The sequence below is a fragment of the Sus scrofa genome, chromosome 9 (genome assembly GCF_000003025.6).
Source record: "Sus scrofa isolate TJ Tabasco breed Duroc chromosome 9, Sscrofa11.1, whole genome shotgun sequence".
Taxonomy (NCBI): Eukaryota; Metazoa; Chordata; class Mammalia; order Artiodactyla; family Suidae; genus Sus; species Sus scrofa.
Genome location: NC_010451.4, coordinates 41,574,636 through 41,591,128, shown reverse-complemented (window position 1 = coordinate 41,591,128; position 16,493 = coordinate 41,574,636). Strand labels below are relative to the sequence as shown.

The window sequence follows — 16,493 nt, the reverse complement described above, 5'->3', positions numbered from 1 at the left end:
GAAGGGAATCTTTTGAGTAGAAATGACAGGTTTGGAAAGCAGTGTGGATGGGAAAAGAGGTGAGAACTGGGACTCTTTGCAGATGAAAGGAGAATGCTGCGAGAGAGGCGTGGCGATGAGATATCGAGAACCAGGATGCTTCTCAGAGCCCTTTTAAAGACCTGGGTGGTTTCTGGTTTTCTCTCTCTGCTTAGGACCCAAGGAGAGGGAAGGAGGTGAAATGACAGGAGGAAGGAAGCAAGCAAGTTCTAGGAGATAGGACAGGTGGGAGGGAGATTCTGGGTGTTCTCATCACCCAGACAAGGTAAGGGCCTCCTCGGGAGGAGACCAGGATCAATACTGATGGACAAGAGTTGGTACACTAGGGGATTCTCTGGCTCTAGGCCTCAGTTTCCCATCCCTGGGCAGTGGATACTGGATTGATGAGCTGATTGGCTGTGGCTAGTGGAGCAGAAGATGTTACGCGTGGCGGCTCATTTTCAAGGTGGTTAATTGGCTACCTCGAAGCAGGGCTCTGTTGCCCCATTGATTGTGGGTGAAGAGTCGGGAGGGGGAGATAGGGAATCAATAGGTTGATTAGTGTCTTACTAGCTCTCTGGTTGGACACTTTGTCAATAGCCACCCACTCACTTACTGATCAGCAGTGCATCGACAGTGCCGGCTGTCCAACCTGCTCTGTCTCTCTGGCCTGAGACATGAGAACCATCCAGCACCATGATTGGCCCAGCAAGTCCAAGTCAAGTGGGATAGCTTTGATCCCAAGACCAGGCTTCCAGGTATGGGCTGCCAGGACCATCCTGAAGGAGTCAGGATAAACAGTCTTCTTTAGCCCAGTCTCTGCTCAGCAGGAGACAACAATTGTGAGTGAGGCCAGTCTCTAACCCCACAGTCTCCTGCTTTTTTCTGGAAACCCTGACACCTATCTGTCAACAAAACAATGTAAAATCCTTGCCAAGATCAAAAGCACATATGTGTGAGTTGAAGCCAGCAGTCAGACAATATTTAATAAGCTCTTGCTGCATGCTGGGGAAGCTGAGGGTAAGAAGAAGCTCAGAGAAGCGTCCTCTGCCTCTAGGCTTTTCAGATATAAAACTCTCCAGGGCCCAAGGTTCTGCCCTCCGTCCACCCTCCTTGGATGGTCAATAAACTAGAGCTGCGGAGTTTGGGGTCAAAGGAAGGTATGGGTTCAGGTGTTCCAAACTGAATCCTTCTAGCTGGCCAGCCTGGAACAACTCATCCTAGGTATTTTATGGGTCCTTTTCTTTTAGCCTGGCAGATTCCAATCCCTGAGAGAGAGGCAGCCCAAGACAGAGAGGGATGAGGCTAGAACGAGAAGGAGAGAACCAGAGAAGGCCTCAGGCAAGGATGGCAGCCACTAAGCCATTATTCTTGGTGGGTTTTGGCATTCCTTTCTTCTGAATGCTTATTTGGTGGTTGGAATGATAGAGTTTGGGATGCTCCTTAGCATGTCTTAAACCTTGATGTGTGGGAGAGGGGCCAGGATATGAGAGGTAAGATCAAAGACCATGCCCCAGACGCTGCCCACCCACCCCACCTCCCCGCCCCCCGCCCCCCGCCAGCATGGTCCTACCTTCTGGTGGATGTGCCATGGGCTGGCTGCTGAGAATTCCCAAAAGTGATCAACTCAAGCCTCAGCATTCAGCTTTCAAACACCAAACCAGCTGGTGCTGGCCGTGGTGCTGATGTTCTTGCAGGGAGAAAGCTGGCTCCCAGATTCTCCAAGAGACACGGAGCCCAGGATGCTAATAGGATCCTTCCAGGGGCTCACAGAACCACGCACCCCCACTTTCCACCACTCCACTGCTAAATGTTCAGGCTCCTGACCCTCACACCTTGAATCCCACCTCCTAGTGTTTCTTCTTCAGTACAGCCACTGCTTGGTGCCCTCTTAATTCCTTGGGACAGAAAGCACCAAACATCTGAAGCTATAGATCATTCCCCAACCTCATTTCCACCAGGAACTTTAAACCTCATCTTCCACCCACCCAGCTTCTGCAAATGGTCAAGAAGAGAGATTAGGGCTTCGCTGTATTTTATTACTCCCCCCGCCCCACCCCATGTGATGGGCATTTAGGGAAGTGGCCATAGGTGAAGTGAACAGGGAGACATTAGAATTGGATAAACCTAATGCAGAGTTATCAGGTATACGTGCTAGAGAGCCGATTTACCTTCCATCTAAAAGCAAGGCTGGGGGAGGGAGCAGAATTCTAGAGTGCCATTTCAAGGAAGTGCTGCTGGGGAAACTGAGGCTTGACGCTTAGACAGAGTGACATCAGGGCATGCATGGGTTTGTCGTGATCTAAGATAGCAAATTTTAAAGCTATAATGGGCAGAGAGGGGAGCGGAGGAGGGTGTTAGGGTCCTAAATACCAAATTAGGAGGAGAAGAGTTAAGGCCTTAGATTGGGGGTGCTGAGATACATTGGCACGGGGAACAAGCGTGGAACTGTACATGCGTCTTGAGAACGCCCCTGGCATCCCCTGGGATGGGGAAATTTCCCCTGGGCCCTAAAATGCCCCCATCCCCTCCTAACCAGCATCATTACCCGCCCCTGACTGGACTGTACCCACTCAGGAATACTGCCAGATGGACCAGAGAGTGACCAGGGTGACGCTGTAGGCCAGCACAGCCAGCAGGTAGATTCGGAAGAGCAGCCTGTCCAGCACGGAGCCCACGCGCAGCCAGTCCCGGGCCACCTCTCGGCTCTCCTCCCGCTTTTCCAGGAAGTGCCGGATGGAGGTCAGCTCCTGCAGCAGCCCGCGCACTGCCAGGGAGGCCTCCCGCGGCGGCGGGGGAGGGCTGCCTCTTCCCCTCGGGGTCTTCTCCAAGTCTCGGGGTCCCCCCACATGGCTGCAGTGGTTTCCCACGTCTGGAAGAAGAGCAGAACACTGGCAAAGAGGGAGGCCCAGCAGGATTGCCTGAACACGGACCCTCATGTTCCTGTGGCCTCAGACATTTTCATGATGTACAATTTCAGACCAGAAGAGTATAGAGAATAACTTCTGTGTGTGGGGACCCGCCGTTCAACTTAAGCAACTGAAGAAAGCCAACAGAGTGGAAGAGCCCTGTATGCCCTCCTTAGCCACAGCCTTCGTCCCTTCCCAAGATCATGAATTTGATGTTGATCCTTCCCATGTGTTTTTCTTAACCCACGGGCTTTCCCCAGCAGTTGGATAGCCATTATTTCACTTGAGCCTTGCAGCAGCCCCAGCGAGAGGCAGGGGAAGAGGGAGAGGCAGAGGCAGATCGATTAGTATCTTCATATAAAGATGCTAGAGCTCGGAGAGGCTAAGTGACGACACAGCTGGAGCATCATTTAATGGCGAGGCCACCCAGGCCTCGGCATCTGGACTCCAAACCCACTGCTCTGTCCACCACGTCATGTTGCCTCACTGCCCTCCTCTCCATGACTTCGAGTCCTTCTGGAGCAGAAAATACACCCTCAGATCACTACCTTCACTAGGTGAGCAGAGGAATTAAGTATTAGGCTGATGCATGAGCTCACTGGCTTGTGATGAGATGGTGTTAGATCAAACAAACATCTGTAAAAGGCCTGGCCCTAGCCAGGAGGGAGAAGGTGGAGGGTTTAAAATACCAGCTTAGCATCAGATGGGCCTGGGTTTAAGTTGGTTTCACCAGGTCCTGGCTCTGTGACACAGGGCAAGCTCTTTGGCTTCTCTACGCTTCTGTTGGCTCGTTTGAAACTGAGACTGAGAATCCTATTGGGTAGCCATGAGAATCACCTGTGAGAATGCACAGCAAATGCTTTGCACACACCTGGTAAAGCACTGCAGACATAAACCAGCAAACCAACCATCACCACCAACAACGATGACATGTTCCTCAGGGGCAAGAGGACTTTTGTGTCCCTCAGTGCCTCGTAGGGGTTTGAAATTCCAAAGGGTCTGGTCTCTGGCCAATTGTAATGATTCTAGGATGCCGGTGGTGGCGTGAAGCATGTGAAGCTAGTTGTCCCATAAATGCCTGAGGGGCATCCATTTGACCCACCTTGGGGTCCATCTCTGAAGAGGCCACCTCAGTGCAGAGGTCTCAGCTCCCGACATGCTCAGCTCTGGGATTCCTGCCCCTCTCTGTCCCACCCAGGCGGATGAGCAGATGCAAAGGTGAGAAATGGGTCTGACTGATGCCTTTGGCTGAAGTGTATGGTGGGCGCTCGGTGCAGGATGGTACCCAGTTCCCCGGCCCCGGCCAGGCTCCCTGGCCCAGCACGCTCTCCATGGACTCTTCACCTCGTCCCCACACCCAGGCCAGACGGGCCCCTCCATGTGGGACTCTCCCGCTCCCTCTCTCACCTGAGCAGTCATCGGTCTTGGTGGCTTGGGAGGTGGCTGGGGGCCTCCAAGAGGTCGACTGCTCCCCTAAGCAGAGGAGCAGGGCGACCCTCTCGAGGACCAGGTGCCGCAGCCAGGCGGGCACGGGCTGCTGCAGGTCCTGCTTGTGCACCAGCCGCACGATGAAGATGGTCTCGGCCAAGCTGATCACCAGAAGGGCCATGCACACGACGAAGTAGACACCTGTGCACCCCGGGCGGGGCGGGAGTGGGGGACACATAGCCGGTAGGAGAGGACCGTTCCCCGGTTCCTTGGCCGCACTGAGCTCTCCGGGAGCGGGCCTTACCGATGAGAGGCGTGCCGATGGCCGTGGCCGGCAGCGTGTCTGACACGATGATCAGGAAGACCGAGTAGCCCAGGAGGAGCGTGATCTTAAAGGAGACCCTCTCCCCACTGTCCGGGGGGAGGTAGAAGCCAACGATGTCCATGACCATGAGGAAGATGCTGGGCAGCAGCAGGCTGACCGCGTAAAATAGGGGCCGCCGGCGGATGACCACCTGGGATGGAGAGAGGAGCTCTCGGGGAGCCTGGGACAGCGGGCCCTGCACCCAGGAACCACCTCCCCTTCCCAGACCCCTTGCTTCCTGGAGCCTTCAGCCTGGATTGCTCCGAGAAGGAAATGGACAGACCCCCATCTTCTGCCTCTGGGTCCAGGCTTGTGGCTGTTCAGGAAAAGCAGGGGACTATTCAGTTGCATTTTCCCATCTATTTCCTTGAGGTTCCAGGGAATGAGGGTGATCCTGGAAAAGTACTATGGAGGTTCTCCCCAAATGCCTCCTTTCTTTTGGCCACACCCACAGCATGTGGAAGTTCCCCAGCCAGGGATCGAACGTGCGCCGTAGCAGCCACTCAAGCCAAAGAAGTGACAACACCAGACCCTTAACCTACTAGGCCACCAGGGAACTCCCCCCATATGCCTCCTTAAGTCTACTCAGGGGGGCTTTATTTGCCGTTTCACCCACATCCGCTGCCTGTCCCACTCACGTAGAACTTCATCTCTGCGTAAGAGCTGCTGCTTTCTATACTGAACTCCTGAAACTGGGTCAGCACCCCCAGGAGCTCCCACTCGCCCTGGTTCATGAAAACACTCCTGTCGAACTTCACATTTTCCGGCAGGCGCAACAGCGAGATGTTGATGTCCTGGACTGAGAGAGGAGAAACCAAGCAGCTCCAGGGTCGAGGCCAGGAGGGTGCCGGCCCCTGTGATGGCGAGCCAGCACCCACGTGGTGCAGCTCAAGTCCCAGCTCTCAGTCTTCAGCTCAGTGTCCTCAGCTATGGGCTGAGGTATAGCGTACCCTCTACCTGTCTGTGCAGCGGGGCTGCAGCGAGGGAGGAGAAGTCTTGGGAGACACATAGCAAATTGCAAAGAACCAGGCAAACCAGAGGCTCCCTCCCCTCTGTCTGTCTGTCTGGTCTGTCTCTCTCTCTCATACATACACACACACACACACACACACACACACACACACACACACATACACACACCCCTTCAAGCACCCTTCTAGGGTTTCCTGTTAGAATTTCTCATTTAGGCAATGAGCGAGCATCAGCTTTCTTCACCTTTGCCTAGAGAGAGCTGCCTGTCTTTAAAGGTGATTTAGGAAAATAAGCAAAATCCTCACTTAGAGGGCAGCAGTCATACTGCTGGATGTGTGCTAGAGAAACAGAAATACATGTGCGCAGAAGGACAGGACTAGCCATTGCAGCAAAATGTTGAGAAAGATGTAAATGACCATCTATCACGAAAAAGCTTCATAAAGTATTATGCAATCCAAATCATCAGCTATTCTACAGCAGTCAAAATTCATGAGCAAGAGCACCTGCACTCGCTATGGAAAATGTCCAAGACCTGTTGTTGAGTCAAAAACCTCAGGTGCCTGTATGTAACAGAGCATGAAATCTATTACATTTATGTAAAATAAAGCCCTGCACTCTCCAAAGATGCTTATACATGTGCATATATGAAAAGAATAGAGAAGGATCTGGAGGAATCCAGATCTTGGAAGAATTACATGGTTTACACTGATAAAAATTAAATCTTAATGTGTGAATTTGTTGCTAAGAGTTTGGGATTGAGAGTAGAAGTCAAAGGTCAAAGATTATCTCTAATCATGGGTTTTGTTCAAGAGAGTTACATATTACCTTTGTCATTTATAGTATTCAATAAAGTCAGGATAGAACTGGAGGATGCCTGGAGTTCCCACTGTGGCACAGTGGGCTAAGAATCTGACCACAGGGGCATGGGTTCAATCCCCAGCTTGGGGCAATAGGTTAAAACATCCTCTGTTGCTGTAGCTGTGGCTTGAATTTAATCACTGGCCTGTGGATTTCCATATGCCGTGGATGTGGCCATTAAAAAAAAAAAGAACTGGAGGATGCCTTTTTGCAGGAGAGAGAGGCTCAATTCACTAGATCTTGGGCCTCAGAGGGCACCTAGCATTTGTCCACTCCATAAAAGTTTACCGAGCATCCTCCTTTGTGCCAGGCACTGCCCTGAGGATCTAACAGTAGCCAGAAATTATGTCACTGCTCTTTCTAAGTTTCTATCTGGCGATGGAGAAGTACACATTGAACAAGTCCTTACAAGTGAATGGAAGTGGGGTGGAAACGGGAGGCTATAAAGCTGGGCAATGGGGATGCTCGTCTGGGGAAGGAGAGGGAGTTTCCCTGAGGACCTGATAGGGATGCTGTGATCAGCAGTGAGTAGAGGAGTCCACCAAGCTAGGTGTCAGGGGACAGGAAGAGGAAAGGGAGAGGGAGAGGAGGGTGAGGTGCCCTAGGAGAGGAAATGGCCTATGAGTAGGGAAAGAACAAGCGGCTCTGGGGCCCATAAAGGTGAGCAGCAGGTCTGGGGAACCTGTACCAGGTGAGGCCCGGGTGGGGGCCGTGGGAGGGGCCAGACTTTGCAGGGGCCTGTCAGCCAGGTAAGGTTTGGACTGTGTCTCAGGAGCTCTGGGAAGCCATTGAGGGTTTTAAATAGAGAGGGACCTGATCAGATTTGCATTTTAATAAGGCCTCCTTGGCTGCTTTGAGGAGTGTGAATTGGTGGAGGGAGGCTTTGAGAATGAATGGGGGGTGGGGACCAGCTAGGAGGCTACTGCAGCAGCCTGGGCAGGACATGAGGGTGCCTGGCATGGGGGGCAGGGGCCATGGGTGGAGAAGGGGGCAAATCTGCAAGACAATTAGTGCCAGATGCTATTTGGGATATTGGGAAAGAGTTGTCTCTGACTCGCTTGACACTGTCTCATTCAACCCTTAGGACAACTTAGGGAGGTGACAAGGGCACCTCCCTCTGGAGGGTGAGGAAACAGAGGCTCAGCAGGACTAACCAATGAGCGGTGAGTGAGCTGGAGGGAGACTGCACGTGCCCTAGCGTGGGCCCCTCTCGCAGGCATCCCCAAGGGGGCCCCTCAGCCTGTGCCCCCACTTCCCAAAGCCCACAGACTCACTGGTGTGCAGCCAGCTGGTGAAGGTCAGTGAGCAGTTCTGTACGTCGAAGGGGAAGTTGTAGATGTCGAGGCTGCAGGCGGTCACCACCTGGAGGGGCTTGTAGTTCTGGACCTCACCGTGGTGCCGGACATACACGTACGGGATATTGGGAGACTTCCCCACGTCCACACTGGCCGGGGAAGAGGGGTCACTTTGGGGCTCAAGAAGCAGGTCAAGGCCTGGGGGTCTGAAGGTTTCTGAGCAACTCGGCAGGGAAGAAACGCAGGGAGGGTCTAGGCAGCAGGACAACCTGGCAGCTTTTTCTGGCCTCCAGTTTTCCAAGCTTCTTATCTATCTTAAGCATCATTACCTGCCATTGCCAAGGCCACATTCCAAGCAGGAAAGGGCTTTTCTCCTTTATTCCCCTGGCAACCTAGCTGCAAAAGGCAGGCCAGGAGTCCATGGACTTCAAAGCCATGTGCTGTAAGGAGAAGGCCCAGCTGTCCCCACCTGCCACCCATTCGGGCTGGGCAGTGCTCAGCTCCCTGGATTGTCAGCCTGGTAGCAACAGGCAGCCTTGGTAGGAGAGCAGAACCCTGGGCTCCATCCCTAGAAGTCCTGTGAAATGAGGACAATCATTTCTGGGAGGAAAAGGAACTAGAGAAATCATCACGAGAAATCAGGGCAAGGCAGTGAAGTCCTGCGAGATTTCATCCCATTCTCTCGGCTGACCCCAGGCTGGGCTCTCCCATGGGACCACAGTGGCTGGGAGCTGGGTTCTGAGCCTGCGGCCTTCTGTGGCATCAGGCTGAGAGATGAGAGGTCAAGAGCAAGGCTCCTTCACTGTTTAAACTGGAGATCCAGCTGGGAACTGGGATTCCTCAACCCCTCCAGCCTGAGCTATGCAGGGCGTGGGGCTCTGGGTCAGCTGTCTCCCCGAATAACAACGTGAGTGCCCCCACCTCCGGAGTTGGGTGATGTGGGGCAATTGACTCCCACCCCACCTTCTCCTTCCACCCATCTCCCCAGCCATCTTCCCAGCCCTTGGATTCAGAAGCCCAGGCAGTGGAGCTTGAAGGCTGGGGGGAAGGGATGTTGGCTGCTGGGGATAAAGGCTGCGGGCACCTACTTCATATTAGGGGTGCAATTTGTGGCCAGTTAGGCACACACGTGACTTAAAAGTTTGAGCGTCTCCCGATCCCAAATCTCCTCCGTGACCAGGAGCGAAAACCACCGCTGGCACGTCATTCCTTTCAGTAACATTACTGCCCGTTTTAAAAACGCAGCTGTCCCTCATTAGACTATTATAACTCAGTGTGGATTCATTCGCTGGCCTCCTTTCCCCTGGAAGGGGGCTCTTGGATAGAGAAGTGCAGTTTCAACATAGAAAAAGAGGCGTTTTAAAAAAGAAAGGAGAGGGAGACAGGCAAAGGGGAATTGGGGCCCAAGCCGACTTTACCTATAGCTCTGTAGGTCTGAGGGGACATCTCAAATGCAACAGCAGGGATTTGTCACCCGCCCCCTCCCCTCCCCAGTCCCCGTGCCCCCTGGCTGCCAGGTCACAGGACTCACAACTCGTTGATGAGGATGTCCGGGACCCAGATGCTGTCTGTGGGGAGGGACAACTTGGTGATGTTGTCAAAGTCCTCAGGGTTCCACTGGAGAAACTCATCGGTCCAGTACTAGGGCAGGAGCAGCAACAGTCACAGGCAACCCTGTCCGTCTCAGAGGCGGTTGTCCTCAACTCAGGCCAACTTCAGCACTCAGAGCCCAGGCAACAGGTGGGCATTTTCTTAGGTGAATCTGGCTATCAGTGGTACCCAGACCACTAAGTGGTACCTAAGAGTCCCCCACCTCTGTACCCACACACCCCTACATGTGAACGCAACATGGACACAGCCTCTCTGCAGGAAGGCATTCAGTCACTTCTAATGTTGCAGATCTGTCAGCCACCAACTCAGGGCTCTTAGACAAACAGCTTCTCCCCCCCACCCCCCTTATTAAGCCTGCACCTGCAGCACAGGGAAGTTCCCAGGCTAGGGGTTGAATCAGAGCTATAGCTGCCAGCCTACACCACAGCCACAGCAATGTGGGATCAGAGCCACGTCTGCAACCTACACCATAGCTTACAGCAACGTCAGCTCCTTAACCACAGAGATCGAACCTGCATTCTCATGGATACTCTGTCAGGTTCTTAATCCAGTGAGCCACAGTGGGAACTCCACAGATAGCTTCTTGAGTCTTGATCTGCACATATGTAAGTGGGGAGAACAGCTGCCCCTCGTAGGGCAGAGATGGTTATTGCTAAATTTTGATCAATGCTTCCTCCATTATCCTGCCAGAATAACTGAACTAAAATGTAAATTTCTTTTTTGTTTTGCTTTTTAGGGTTGAACCTGCAGCACATGGAGGTTCCCAGACTAGGGGTCAAATCAGAGCTGCAGCTGAGGTCTACACCACAGTCACAGCAACGTCTGATCTGAGCTGTATCTGTGACCTATGCTGCAACTTGCGGCAGCACTGGATACTTAAGCCACTGATCTAGGCCAGGGATGGATCAAACCCGCATCCTTGCAGACACGGTGTTGGGTTCTTAACCTGCTGAGCCACAACAGGAACTCCTAAAATGTAAATTTCATCATGTCATGCCTTGGTTACAATTCTTCCGTGGCGCCCCATTCCCATTAGGATAACGTTAAACCTTACAGGTCACAAAGCCTCATAATCCTGCCTCCGCCCAGCTGTCTAGCCTCATTTTCTTGCCGTGGCACTCTGCGGAGAGTGCCTGCCAGCCACGTGGAATTCAACCTTGTCTGAAACCTCTATGCTGCTGCCGACCCTTCTCCCTCCCCATCCTGCGATCCTCTCTTCTACGTGAGTCTTCCTCACCCCTCCGGACTTAACCAAGACACCTGTCTGTTTCCTTCTCCAGGAAACTCTCATGACCCCCACCTCCCAGGCTGGGCCTTGTGCCTCCTCTGTGCCCTCACAGGGTGCACCTTGTTCACGTGTCTGTGGTCTCCACTGGTCTGTGAGCTCACTGTGGGCAGGGCCTGCATCTACTTGGTGTCTCTAATCCCAGTCCCTTAGGGCAGCTGCTGGTACACAGTTGACTGGCATCCCCTCATTGCTGGGGCAGACAAGTGACCCTAGAGATCCACAAGGGGGACTTAGGTCAGATGCCTAGGGAAAGGAGCCCTAGGCTGCCCATTCCTTTTTCTTTATGTATTGGGAGGGGTATGCCCAGAGCATTTGAAAGTTCCTGGGCCAAGGATCAAACTTGCACCACAGCAGTGATAGCAGTGACAGTACTGGATCCTTAACCCACTGAGCCACCAGGGAACGCCTGGTCTTGCCTATTCTTGCTGGGTTCCCTCCCTTGAGGCAGACGCGCTCTGTATGAAGGGATCTGTCTAAGGCAGAAAGGGAGCAGCGTGTCAGGAATCAGAAGTGATTGGGCTTCTTCCTCCACCCTCGCCGTGCCCCGTAAGCTGGTGGTGGCAGTGGGATGTACCCGTGAGGAGCGGGGAGAGATTTAACAGAGACCCCCAGGGCCAGGTGGGTCCCCAGAGCCTCCCTGGAGTTTGACTTCTAGGACCTGTCCCCCACCTTCTGCCACCCTCTCTTTAGCCACCTTGGTGACCCCTGCTGCTCTGCCATCTCCCCCAGAGTCTCAGGGGCTGCCAGAGCAGGACCAGCCTGTGGACTGCAGCCTCACTGGCCAGCTCCAAGCCAGAAATGCTGCCAAGACCTTGGAGTCCTCTGCATACCAGTGCCTGGGCGATGCCCATCGGAAGCTGGAAGGGTGGGGACGTGGCTGAGGATGGGAAGACTGAGTGGATAGAATTGTCCTGTTTCAATCACCCAATTTGGTTGTTGTCCAATTTGGCCTCATAAAAGGAAGAACTTTCTAGCAATTAGAATGCTTTGAAAGTGGCTGCCTTCTGAGCTTGCTGGCACCAAGTTTTTGTTTGATCAACAGAGGAAGGACCAGCACTTGTTTAAGATGCTATGAAAAAGCCTCAGAGGAGTTCCCATTGTGGCTCGGGGGTTAAGAACCCAGCTAGTATCCATGAGGATACCGGTTAGATCCCTGGCCTCGCTCAGTGGGTTTAGGATCTGGCACTGCCATGAGCTGTGGTGTAGGTCACAGATGCAGCTTGGATCCTGTGTTGCTACAGCTCCAATTCAACCCCTAGCCTGGGAACTTCCATACGCCATGGGTGCAGTTGTAAAAAGAAGAAGGAAAAAAAAAGTCTCAGAAGCCAGACTGGGGGTTGAAGGATTTCTCCTCCACTGGTCCTTAAGCTGCCTTCATTCCCAGTCCTGAGGCTAGAGGAGGCCAGAGCCAGGAGACCCCAGATCTCGCGAGTTTGCCTCTCACCCCTCCTTTCCCCTCCCCTCCCCAAGGCCTCTGAGATTCCTGACTCCTCGGAGATGGAATCTTCCCAGGGTGGTGGGTGGGTTCTGATCGGCTCACCTGCCGGTACCAGATGTAGGTGGTCAGGACCTGGTTCTTCTCATCCTGTGGAAGGAACGAGAGCACAGCACAGGTGGGTCTACGGGCTGGGGGCCCACCTTGCAGATACCAGCCCCAGCAGGAGCTACTGCTGTGTCCCTGTTCGCTTGCAAAGTGAGAGGGAGGAAATGGGGTGGAGAAAAGGGGTCAGCCAGGAAAAGCTGATCTTTTACTAGGACACACCTAGAAAGAAGTTCAGTGATTTCCTTGGACATTATACATGTATATGTACATACACACACAGAGCTGTGTGTGTGTGTGTGTGTGTGTGTGTGTATACAACTGTAAGTGTGTGTATATATATATCTTCCTTTATGTTGTATATATTTTACATATACATATATAATAGTAAACTAGAAGATAATACAAGCCATATATAACAAAATCATATCGATGTAATCTGTATGTTTATGTATGTATGGGTAGATGTATATATAGATATACATATAAACACCTCTGTATCGATATACATATGTTTATCTACACATCTATAGCTATCTTCTGCCCTAGTATGAAGTCAAGCTGTACAAAACCACACAGAGTAGAAAATTCATCACTCCCCTCCCTTCCATCCAATTCCCAGTTTCCCTTCCTGAAAGAGCCACACTGACTGCAGTAGAGATGTTGACATCGGTTCCGCCTACCCTGCCCCAAGATAGCGCCCCTGTCTCTGCAGTCACCCCCTTGTTTACCTCTGCCCCATGTCGGACCGCCTCTGCTGGGCAGTACCCCCCACCCTAGTTCAGTAATAGATAATTGACTTATTTCTGATTAACTCTTCAACAATGATTTCGTGACCCCCACCATGTACCAGGGACACAAGGAAGACAGCAGGGGCCCAGATGACAGGACGCTGTGAACCGCCACACACAGGGGGTACAGGGTGTGAGGGACCCCAAGTGGTAAGTGACCCGCTGGCTGTGACCTCCTGGGATGCAGGAGAGGCAGCCACACAAATGACCCCAGTTTTCTGGCTCGGGCAGCTGTCCTAAGCTGTGATGTCAGAGCACAGGTCCTGGGGGCACCTGAATGCCCACTGTGCTGCCCGGGGGTGACTTGGTCTCACATGGTCTCCCACCCAAAAGGTCCACCTCTGAGCCGGGTGATGGGGCCAGGCGCTCACCACGCTGAGGATGGCGTAGACGATGACATCAATGGACACGGTGGTCGGCGTCCTCCAGTCCCGCACTGGCCGGACGCCCTTCTTGTAATTGGCCAGGAGGTGGTTGGACAGCCTCAGCATAGCAGGCCTGGATGTGTTCCTGGCCTGGGGGTCCCCCCTGTGCATGACTGGGAAGGAGAGTGGTTCAAATCGGACAGCAGAGCCTAGTTGCCCCAGTTCTCTGGCCCTGATGTCAAAGCTAGTAAAAGAGACGGGTCCCCACCACTCCCAGATGCCCCCACAGACAGGCACTGCCATCACTAGAGCATTCAGTCAGCAGTGATTCCTGCCAAGATCCAGCAGTACTGTCTCTTAAGGGCAACCTAGGCACCCATTTACATGAGAAGGGAAGCTGGGCTCTAAGAGCAGGTGGAAGACAGGTGAGGTCTTAAGTAGGCCAAGGTCTGAGAGAGGTTCGGCCCTGGATGTGGGGCTCTGGGAGCTAAAGGGACATTGACCCCAGGGTGTGATACGAGAAGGCAGAGGCCACAAGAAAGTATGGCCCCAAGTGCATGGTGTCTAAGCCCAATGGTCTGCTGAGGGTTAGCCCAGCCAAGGCCAGATCACAGCATCTGTGCTGCTCTTGGCGCCCTTGACCCCAGCCCGCAACTGACAGAGAGAGAGGGTGGGCATCCAGGGAAAATGCACTTTTCCTGTTGGGACACCCGCCCACCCCCAGAAGATCCCTACCCCTCACCCTAACTCCTGGGGGGAGCGAGGGGGAGGGCTGTCAAGCCTCCTTCTTAGGGCAGCAATACGGGGCCACGGGCTGGGGTTCGGAAGAGGGCCAGGGGGAGGGAGCGAGAGAAACCAAACTGTTCCCAGAACAGGAGGCCTGCAAGGATGAAAGAGCGACGGCACACCCCAACCCTAGGTCCTATGGGAGTTCACCGGCGCCTCACTCGTCCCTCTGGGAAAGGGCAGAAGCCCTTCTGGAAGGGTGCCAGAAATACCAAGGTGAGAGACAGGGTGGGGAGGAGGGCGGGGGACAGGCTGCCAGGCCATGCGGGGCTGCAGGGTGAGACCAGGTCCTTCACAGGCCAGGGGCCCCGGGTCCAGCTGCCTCTTCTCCCATCCTGTCTATCGTGCATGAACCTGCACAGCAAGTGGGTCCTGAAGATCCCCTTCCTGCCTCCCACCCACTGGTCCTTCAGAAACCTGCAGCTTCCCTCAGGAAGACGGAGAAGAGCAGAGAGAGAGAGGAAGATGAGAGGGCGTTTACTGAGTGTCTCTTCTGGAAAAATATCAATGAACATATTGCTTGTTTTGGTCTTAGCAGAGCCCACAGGGGAGGCTGTCACAATAGCCCATTTTACAGAAAAGGATCCCCAAGGCTCAGAAAGCTGAGTAGCCTGCCCGGCAAGGGGAGGAACTGAGATTCAAACCTGGGTCCCTGTGTGTCTTCCCTGCACTGGCAACAGCCCACATGCTATTATCTCGGACTCTGACCAGTTTGGAGAGAACCAGTCTGGGTCCCTGAAGCCTCAGAGCAAAGGGCGGTGCTGGAAGGGACAGGGTGCCTCCTTAGCCAAGGACGCCCCTGACCACAGTCAGAACCTGCAGCCCGCCCTGCAAATGACAGCTCAGGGGGAGGAAAACCACCACCATGCCCATAAGCCCCTCAGATCTGTCCCATTCAGCACATCCTAACGAGCTTCAGCTCAGCTCTGGATAGAAAACCTGCCCAAATGGGGAAGGAATATTCTCTGCAGCAAAAGGAAAGGCATCCTTTTGTGCTGAAAACACCCGGTGTCCAGGGAGGAGAGAAGGGATCGGTGGGGGGAATGCAGAGAGAAGTTTGGTGTTGGAGTTTGGCCCCGAGTGGGAACTTTCGAAGGCAAAGGCCTGGAGAACCCGTGCAATTAAAGCAGGGAAGCTGGGGAAAGATGATGCTGTTAGTTCGGGTCTCTGCTCTACTGCTAGTGTGCTGTGTGACCCGGAGTGAATTCCTCACCTCTCTGGACCACAGCATTTCCATTTGTACAAGAAAGGGTGGACCACATGAGCTCAGAGTTTCCATGCACAGCTGCCATTTGATGGGTTTGGGGGCAGGGCAAAGAGGAGAGGAACCCCTGTCCTGGCCAGCCCCGGCTAAGCATTTCTCGAACCCCTTTGCAAGCCCTGCTCACTTGGCGCTCAGCTCAACATCCCCAACTTTCTAGCTGGACCCCTTAAAATTCCCTCATGCTCAGAAGTGCTAAGATTCCTGGCTCTCCTGTAGCCTCACCCACTCCAAAACCCTCCTTCCCTCAACTTTTGGAGGAACTGGGCATCTCCTACCACACAGCTGCCAGCCAGGTCCTGCGTGCTTTCCCACGGTCTCCTTACCTTCTCCCTGTGCCAAGAACATGGGCAGAAGCAAGGCAAGCAGCGCCTGCCTCACCCACAGCAGCATGGCGAGACTCCTGCGGCGCTGGCTGCCTCCGAGTGGACTTCAGGGTGAGCTCGGCAGAGGAGCAGCCTACCCACGCTCTGCCAGCCTGATGTCCCAGCCAGCCTGCTTCTCCCGGCTGGCTGCTCCGGCACCTTCTGTGGCTGCAGCCTCACACTGCCTGGGCCACTAGGGCTGGGAAGCTGCCAAGTTTTCTTGCAATCAATCCTTCTGCAGGATCAGGTTTCAGGGTGGGAGGGCAAAGGAGGGAGCCAGTGAGAGGGGAGCCCTCCAGGCTGATGTCATGGGGCTCAGACCACCCATTCAGCCAGGTGGCCAGGCCAGGTTCCCCAAGGAATAACTTGGGGACAGGGGGCTGCAGGAGCTCCTGGAGCAAGGATGCAGTCTGTGGGCTGGAGGTGCTCCTGGCTGCTGCTTTCATTTATGTCCTTGAGCAGCTGTGGGCTGTGGCAGGATGGGGTGGGGGCAGAGAAGCTGGAGGGCCATCCTCTTATTCCACAGGTGACACAGTGCCCCTAGCCAAGCTGGTGACAAGGTGTCTCTGCAGTGAGAGGAAGAAGACCTGGGGTCATCATATGTCTGCCTATATTTTCATATTTAAATATTCAAGTAGTCTT

At 53.8% G+C, this 16,493-nt stretch overlaps 1 protein-coding gene across 1 annotated transcript; it reads right to left on the bottom strand.

The window, feature by feature from the left end:
* HTR3A (5-hydroxytryptamine receptor 3A) lies at positions 2,046-16,044 on the bottom strand. The gene is made up of 9 exons (XM_003357301.4): positions 15,813-16,044; positions 13,446-13,612; positions 12,284-12,328; positions 9,376-9,485; positions 7,824-7,993; positions 5,358-5,518; positions 4,660-4,870; positions 4,335-4,556; positions 2,046-2,890 (listed from the first exon to the last, which is right to left on the bottom strand). The coding sequence occupies exons 1-9, from the start codon at positions 15,877-15,879 to the stop codon at positions 2,592-2,594; spliced, it is 1,452 nt and encodes a 483-aa protein (XP_003357349.2). The 5' UTR covers positions 15,880-16,044; the 3' UTR covers positions 2,046-2,591.

Bases quoted from the DNA above. Each gene is read 5' to 3' on its own strand.
- HTR3A (XM_003357301.4), bottom strand. From the start codon at position 15,879: ATGCTGCTGTGGGTGAGGCAGGCGCTGCTTGCCTTGCTTCTGCCCATG. The intron at 13,613-15,812 runs GTAAGGAGACCG...TCTCCTTCCCAG, and splicing joins GTTCTTGGCACAGGGAGAAG to TCATGCACAGGGGGGACCCC. The intron at 2,891-4,334 runs GTGAGAGAGGGA...CTCTTCTTCCAG, and splicing joins CAAGACCGATGACTGCTCAG to ACGTGGGAAACCACTGCAGC.